The sequence below is a fragment of the Eschscholzia californica genome, unplaced genomic scaffold (assembly GCF_041429995.1).
Source record: "Eschscholzia californica isolate CP2 unplaced genomic scaffold, dmEscCali1.0.p SCAF_2, whole genome shotgun sequence".
NCBI classification, from domain to species: Eukaryota; Viridiplantae; Streptophyta; class Magnoliopsida; order Ranunculales; family Papaveraceae; genus Eschscholzia; species Eschscholzia californica.
Genome location: NW_028238309.1, coordinates 56,037,180 through 56,045,857, shown reverse-complemented (window position 1 = coordinate 56,045,857; position 8,678 = coordinate 56,037,180). Strand labels below are relative to the sequence as shown.

At 34.4% G+C, this 8,678-nt stretch overlaps 1 protein-coding gene across 1 annotated transcript; it reads right to left on the bottom strand.

Moving 5' to 3' along the window:
- Positions 1–1,819: 1,819 nt before the first annotated feature.
- LOC147559274 (transcription factor MUTE-like) lies at positions 1,820–3,664 on the bottom strand. Its single transcript, XM_086657784.1, has 3 exons — positions 3,523–3,664; positions 2,370–2,834; positions 1,820–2,115 (listed from the first exon to the last, which is right to left on the bottom strand). The coding sequence occupies exons 1-3, from the start codon at positions 3,616–3,618 to the stop codon at positions 2,050–2,052; spliced, it is 627 nt and encodes a 208-aa protein (XP_086513910.1). The 5' UTR covers positions 3,619–3,664; the 3' UTR covers positions 1,820–2,049.
- Positions 3,665–8,678: the final 5,014 nt, after the last annotated feature.

Genomic DNA, 8,678 nt, shown 5'->3' with positions numbered 1-8,678 from the left:
CTTTCTCTTTCTTCCTCTATTTGCCTGTATCTCTTTCATTCTCTGTCAGTGAACCCTAATCCTCAAAGAGGGTTTCGAAAAATCTACTCGAGATTTCAATCTGTGGTCGGTCGAACACAAAAGAGTTGTGTATGGTCGCCCACGAAATCCTCAGAAGAAGGAAAGATTGATTAAGGAGGATTAATCCACGAGGGTTTCGTGGCCAACCAACCACAAACCTTTTGTGGTCGTTTGACCACGAAGCATTGCGTGGTCGGCCGACCACAAAGTCTGAAACCTTGAGGATGGTTTTCGACTCCCTCCTTGAGGATTACGATTCATTAAAAGAGAGAGAGAGAGGCAAATGATGGTGATGGTTGTCGGAGGTGGTGACCGGAGATGGTGATCGGGAGAAGAAAACCGAGAGAGAAATTTGAAAAAAAAAAAATGAAGGTCGGAGGAGGTGGTCGGAGATGGTCCGTACCCGTATGGAGAAGAACGTCAACTAAAACTAAAATCGTTTTCCTATAACAACTAGGAAATAAATGGATCAATTAAATTTTAGTCAAAGTCTATGCATTCTAAACAATATATGATGGTCATGGTGGATGGTGAGACAAATAACTCGGTGAAGGGATGTTAGTGAAAAATGGCATGAGTTGGTGGAGGAAGCCTTAGTTCATTTTGAAGTAGGTTCGGTATTGTCAAGAAGTAGTGGCAAGGGCTAGTTTTGTAATTAAATGCATTTAAATGGTCATATTCTGTGTTGGTAATAGTTGGTCCCTAAAATTAGGGAGAAACTAGCTGTGCGCGTGGATTGTGATTTTGATCCTCCCTATCTAACGGTGGCAAGCTCGAGCTCACACCCCAGGGTATGAGCTCGAGCTCATTCAATCACAACCCTTATTTACTGGTAAAGTGAGTAAAAACAAAAACAAATACTGGTTTTAGATTTCCAATTATATTATGTGAAAGTATGGAGTTTCTGCGTTTTGGGCCTTTTATCAGTATGATTATTTACTTATCAGTATGATTATTTACTAAGCGGCGGATGTGACTAAAGTTTGACTTGGTCAAAGAAAATTGACCAAGTCATTTGAAATGTGAATGCGTCAAGTAGACAATAGACTAGATTAGTGTATATAAAATTCTGTCTTAAGAATGGGGTGGAGAAAAGAGAAAAATATGAAGTGTTTCTATGCCCACCCCAAACTGGTCCATTAATGGCTTGCTTATAGCCCAATTAGAGGTGCACAAATTATTTTTTGTGCATCAACAATAATTTTTTTTTGGAAATTTTATAGCGGCTACCGCATTACTGCTGAGATCTTCTCCTTTCTTCACAAACCTCCACAAATTTTGACAGGCCACTTTAGTCATAATGGAAGGCACCTATAAAATAATCAGTGATATATTTATACTAATTTGTAGTAACATTCAATTATGATTACTCTGGCAAATGAGCATTTGGTCCAGTGGTTTGCATTTCCCTATTGTGGAATTTGTAGCTTCTTGGCTCCTCTGGTGAGAAGTTCCCTTCCCAATGGAATGTTTGCTCCACAAAGTACAAAATTAAGCCTTCGAAATTCCTAGGTTTTGGTTCGAGTTCTGGCGAAAGTATTTTTTCTCAGGATTTATCTCACATAATTATAAGTACAAAATATAGTTGTATGTAATAGATAATATATGTAATAATAGTTTAGTTTGATGACATTTAGAACACAAAACAACCTTTAGGGCAATACATTGAAATGGTTGATCTATCACAGTTATGAGCATAGTCCATCTTTTTGATGCATCAATGACATTTGATATAACCTACAATGTGCTCAATGTATTCTCAAAAATAGATTATGATTACTTTGCATTTACCTTGAGTCATTATGTTTAACTACATTTAAATTTGATTGACTCTTCCAAACTTTATTCTAACGTGTCCTGCATATAAACATAAGGTGCTTAAACACCCACAAAAAGATGAAACGAGTCGAATCCTTAGATCATAAGACCAATCGTATAATTATACAAATAAGCATCTATCTTTTTTTAATGAAAAATACAAATAACCAACTAAAAGAAGGCATGTTGAACTTCAACAGCCAACTCCTCCATGCTAAGATTGCATTCAAGTCCAATCTGTTAAAAATTACATATATGAGATTAGTTTAATAATCAATAATATATTCATAATAACATAAAACATTATCTATAATTACTAGTGAAATATTAGAATTTCAGACTAATTTATATTGTTCACTTGATATTTGAGGCGGACCGAACTAAAAGTTTATGTATAGTTTTTGGTTTTCCGTTTATATAGATTACTAGCTATAATAATAATGGATTGACTTAGACTAATATTGATACGATGACGAATAATTTCTATTTACCTTAATCACAAAGGAGTATAGAACAGTGTCTTCCATGCTACTAATATTGAGATGAAGTATTTCGAACGATAGTTTCTCCAAAGTCTCAATTAACTTCACTATCTGGCCAGGAATTCGCTTTGAAATTGTACGAAGAATGACTTTAGAACCCGATATTAGTTTTGCTTCAACATCTGCAACTGAAGAGTTGCAACATGCCCCAAGTTCTTGAACATTACTATTGTTATTAGTATTACTTTCAAACCCGAAATTGTTATTTGGATTATCAGGAGATGGTAAGGTTGGAGGAGGAGGAGGTGTAGTACTACTTAGCTCATGCAGTAATGTTGTCCTTGGAGTTGGAGTTCTAGGGCTAGGGCTCAAGCTTAAGCTTTTCCTTCTCTTTTTAGATTCCAACGAGTCAAGAATTTGGTGCAATTCCTTGATGAATTCTACTACTCCTCCCACAATTGATGCTTGATCTCCCTGCGCACATAAACCACCACCACCACAACAAGCACAACAAGGATACATAATTAGATTCAAAAAACAATCTTAGCTAGGTCACATATGTGATGTTGGCTTGGGACACCATGATTAGATATATCAATCTAGTGAGTTAGGAGCTCTATATATGTCCATTCTTTTGTGATACTCTAGCATATGTTCATTGATCTAATATTTGCTTAAAGTCTTTAAATTGATATTGAAATAATATCATGGCACCAAAATATTCCTATAATTGAGATTCTGACATGATAACGAGTTTATTAGACTTCAGTTTTTTCTCTTTAGAGCTCCGCAAAAATGATGAGATATGTGAGAATAGTCATTAAGAATATGGGCACTCCATCGACCAAGAAATGATGTTTACGTCCACTGCACTCGTTGCAACTTGGTTTTGAGTTGGATAACCACAAAATTATCAGGATAAAAGTAAGGGAGATGCTAGAGAGCCCAAATTTTTTGGGCATTTTAGTGCCCAGCTGATGTGGAATCACTAAAAGACAAGGTTTTTTCAAAGTTTGACTACGGTGGGGACCGCTTTTATTTCTAAATGAGGAAATATGTCACCCTCTAAGTACCAATTTCTAAGTCACTCTATCATTTCCCAAAAAGGGGAGATGCTAGAGAGCCCAAAGGGAGAGATGATGGTTGTGGTGGGTAGACATACTCGTTTGACGTAAAAACATGGTGTCAAGGATCTTAGAACCTTAAGATGCTCATTCATCAACTTCCTTCGGTTCCTCTCCACTGCTATATGTGCCATCTCTCTTCTCTCTCTCTCTCTCTCTCTCTCTCTCTCTATGTTCTTACTACTCTCTTTACATACACACACATATGATTTATATATATATATGGTCAATTGGTCACACATGATGATGAGTAGTATTATGTAGTAGTACTTCTCTCTAAATATTAATTACATAATCTAGAAGTTAGTAGATACCATATAGTAGCTAGTTCTCTCTCATGATCCACCAACTCTCTCCCACCAAGCCAGAATATATCTCTTTCTCTCTCTAAGTAGAAGAAGTCTAGGGTTGAGTCATGTCATTAAATGCTTTGTGTCTCACTCTCGTGATAGTTTTATATATGTGCATGCCTTTGGTTCCTTCAGCTTCAACTCTGAGCTGATAGTTATAATAATAACTTACTACATTTCACGCTTATTTTCTGCCCCTTTCTTTAGACTTTTTAGGTGCGTTAGCTGCGTGAGAAGTTTAACCCTCTTTTATAGAAGCAACTTTCCCTCTCTTATCACATCTTTATTCACTATCCTCATTTGAAGATGAAAGAGGGCCAACCCACGACGCAGTCTGGGGCATGTCACCATCTCTTCAAAACCTGTCCTTTATAAAGAAAATTGATAGAAGAAGCTACAAAAATAAACTTATAACTTATAAAAAAAAATAAACCCACGACCAAGCCTGGGGCATGTCACCATCTCTTCAAAGCCTGTCTGTTATAACTTATAAAAAAAATTAATAGAAGAAGTCCATCAACTAAAGTAGACCTACCACGTACCTAAATATGAATCAACTACTAATATAAAGTGAAGAAGTCAATCAACAGATAAAGTGAGTTGACTCAACAATGGGGATTGTTGATTTCCAAGTCTGAAGTAAGTTTTAACTTGTAACCTCTTCTAACTCATGAATAAATAGGCCGAGAGACGGGTTATAGGTAATCATCTCCCTAAACCTATCACATGTCTAATAAATAAAGGGGTCACAATGGATTACATGTCACCATCTCTCCAAATTTGTCCCATAAATAAATGGTCTGGATGAGGGAGGGATGGATAACAATATTAATTACACTCTAACCTCACTATATCCAAATTTTCCAAAAAAAACCTCACTATATCCAAGCTATTTTGTTTCGAGTATATAACTTACAGCCGAAGATGTCGTTAGATCACAGCCGAAGATGTTGTTAGATCATCTTAACGGGACACTAGAAAAATTAAAAATTCCTTGTTTTCGTCCATTAAGATTTTATTTTGTTAAAAAAGATCAGTCAATTTTTTTAGTCTTCAGTTCCTGAGTACTTTTTTAATTTGCGACAGCTTTGCAGCACTTTGCGAGAGTTTTGCAGTGCCTTGCGACAACTTTGCAGCACCTTGCGAGAGTTTTGCAGTGCCTTGCGACATTTTTCTATCGCCTTGCAACAACTTTGCGACCACCTTGCAACAGCTTTGCAACGTCTTGCAACAACTTTGCAAAAAATATTGAGTTTTTAATCAAAAAAAATACAAAAGTTTTTGGTTTTTAACAAAAGAAATACAAAGGTTTTTAACAAAAACAAAAAAATATAACATGTCTTTTTCACTATATTGAGATATGGAAGATATATTAGTTGTGGTAACTACTAATATAAAAGATATTGGAAGATAAAAGATATGAGACATATCGAGATGAAGAGATCCGACGACTAAGAAGAGTTCAAAGTATATGAAGATCTAGAAATATTTAGCTTCATGTAATAAGGATCTCTTGTAATTATCTTTAGTTAAAGATTATATCCTTTCCTAGTTTAGTGAGGAGGAACTAGGAAACTCTAATCTTTAATTCCTCTATAAATAAGAGATGGACTCTAGGGTTTGATTTGCTGATTTCTCCGGCGAGCTTTTGGTTCCAATCGGTTGCTTTAATCGTTTTGTATTATCATCTATTACATTACAAACTCATTTTTCTTTCGATTAGATGGAGAATCGACTGTTTCTTCTCAGTTCTTAGGCCGATGATCAAATTTCTCTCTCAAAAAATACACAACCGTCGACGTCTTACATTGGCTCAAATCGACCGGATTTTTCCCATTATAACAACCTACAATCGATTAGGTTTAGGTTTTCAATCGACTTCTGAATTTGGGAAACCTTAATTTTGAGAAAATCTCAATTTTGGAAAACCCTAATTTAGAAGTTTCTACATTACCCCAAATTACTTATTTGCGACAGTTTCACATACCACTGTTTCGTAACAGTCAATTGCCACAGTTTTCAGCTGCCGGAAAACTTTTTCTAGTTGCATCACGCTTTTTCTGTCATTTTCTATTCTATTTGTGACACTTAATAAATTAATTCCATCTATTTTTCTTTCCGGACTCACCCGTGACATTTCCGACATCATACTTTGTATATGATGATTTATTTTCTCGACCAAAATTTTGGACTTTCCCTTTAACGGAGAGAGAATTTTTATTTTGACTTTTAATTCCGGAATTCAACTCACGAAATTTTCCTAAACATAATTTTCTTATGATGACTTCCCATTTTTACCAATTATATTTTGGCATTTTCTCAATATGAATAGAATATCTCTATTTTGACTTTTCATTACGGGTTCACTCGTACCATTTTTCATATCATATTTTGTTTATGATAACTTTTTCTTTCCAAGTTATATCTTTGGAAATTCCTTTCAACTGATAGAATATTTCTATTTAGACTTTTATTCCGGAAACATATCCGTGACTTTGATATTTTCACGACAAAAATCTTTTGTCGAAAATTTTCACAACACCATCCTGTTTTGGTTGTTACTTTTTTAATATTTTTTGACAGTCCGACAATAATTTTCTTCTCGATTTTCAACGCAACAATACTATTTTGTTGACATTTATTAGGCAATGTTTAACTTGTCAATTTTATGCACAAAAATTTATTTTGTTGTCACTCATTACGTTTATACTGACGTTTTTATATGACAAGATATTGATCATCACAATTTTTTGTTGTCACATTGTTCATACAAGACATCTTTTCATACATGATAACAATATCATTACTTTCGTTGTCATTGTTTCTAGTTCAAGCTTCCACAGTTTCCAACGTTTTCGTTGTGACTTAATCATCTTTCACTCATCTTCACAAAGAATCCAAAATCCGAGAGTTGCAAGAAGAAAAATAAGAAGAGTCGAGAGTTTTTTTTTTTTCTCTCCAAGTCGGACACTTCAAAATTTACGTGCTCCAACTTGCAGGGGGGTATTGAGATATGAAAGATATATTAGTTGTGGTAACTACTAATATAAAAAATATGGAAGATATTGGGAGATAAAAGATATGAGACGGATCGAGATGAAGAGATCCGACGACCAAGAAGAATCTAAAATATATGAAGATCTAGAAATATTTAGTTTCATGTAATTAGGATCTCTTGTAATCATCTTTACTTAAGGATTATATCCTTTCCTAGTTTAGTGAGGAGGAACTAGGAAACTCTAATCTCTAATTCCTCTATAAATAAGTAATCTCTAATTTGGCATTCATGCTTTTAAAGATAAGAGTAAGAGAGCTAGTAAGAATTAGATGTCCACATCTAAGTAATGAAAAAGTTGTAATTCTTGTTAAAAGACAGACTACATTTTTCCTATTAGAGTGAACTCACGGTCGTATATTGTATTAGAAATACAAAAATCATTTACTAAACTATTGCATGTTTTAGTGCTCAATATGTTATACAAGGGATTTGTTTTTACTCCAGAAGTATATACTTTGTGTTGGCTTATCATTGTACTTTTGGTGGTTTTGTAGTTTGTGCTTCATTGTTGTTGTTTTATATTTATACATTTATCTTTTGCTATCCATAGTCCAATGCTTAGAACCAATATATGGATATTGATACTTGAATCCCACGATTTAAATATAGATTGCCTTATTTATTTATCTCCTAAAATTTTGTTTATAGTTTATTGAATTATATCCTACAAATAATGATATTTTGGTTACTTGAATATCAGATCCCAAACAATGATGTGGTGGTTTCCAATGATGTATTTGTTGAGATAGAAGATGATTGCAATAGTGACAACACCAATAATAGTGATGAGTTTTGGGAAATTTTATTTTTCGAAAAAAATAATAAGGATTATGTGTATGCGTCTGGAGTAGATGAGGTGATACAAGCAACACCTTAAAGGCCGAATTCGATGAATTTGCCGATGAGGATCAGATTCAAGAAGAACTTCTTATTCTTACTGCCATAAAGGAATTTTCAAATGCTAAAATATTTAGACGTCATGTAAGAATATTTGTGATTGTTCACAAATTTGCTTGGAATGAAAAAAAATCATGAAGGTTAAAGATTCAGAGTAAGATGCACACAACATGGTCGCCCATGGGCAATATATGTTAGAGAGATTAAGGGACCCTGCTGGGGTGATTAAGAAGCTCGTAAACCAACATCATGTTAAGCTTCTTGTAATTCCTACAATTAGCTTGCACATTGTAATTGGGTAGCAGATATTTTGGATGCAGAGGTAAGAATACATGAAAACTCGTATAAGTCGGGTGATGTGAAATAAGATATTTGGAGAAAGTTTGGGACTAAACTTCCCCACCATGTAGCATGGACAGTGAGATGTAAGGTACTTGAAAGTATGCATAGGAGGTATGCAGAGAGTTATGAAATGATACCAGAGTTAAGCAAGCAAATTATGTAGAGTACCCAGGGAGCATAGTTACTTTTTCTAGAGATGACAATTCAAAGACTTTTGGACATTTATACATTTGTTATAGCGCTTTAGTCAATCATTTCATTAGGGGATGTGGAACGTTAATTGGACTAGATGATATTTTCTGAAAGAGAAATTTGGATGTGTTACTGACAACCACCAGATTAGATAACAATAATGGTTTATTTCCTATTATCATCAACATTTACAAGTCTGGAGGTTATGTAAGTTGGTATAAGTTTTTGAATATTATCAAAGACAAGCTCAATAACTATGAAAATTGACATTCATTTCAGACAGGCAGAAATGATTGAATCAAGCAGTGACAAATATTTTTCTACAAGGAATTATAGATTTTGTTTTCGTCATGTG

Bases quoted from the DNA above. Each gene is read 5' to 3' on its own strand.
- LOC147559274 (XM_086657784.1), bottom strand. From the start codon at position 3,618: ATGGCACATATAGCAGTGGAGAGGAACCGAAGGAAGTTGATGAATGAG. The intron at 2,835-3,522 runs GTATGTCTACCC...TTATGTGCGCAG, and splicing joins CATGTTTTTACGTCAAACGA to GGAGATCAAGCATCAATTGT. The intron at 2,116-2,369 runs GTAAATAGAAAT...AATTTTTAACAG, and splicing joins TATACTCCTTTGTGATTAAG to ATTGGACTTGAATGCAATCT.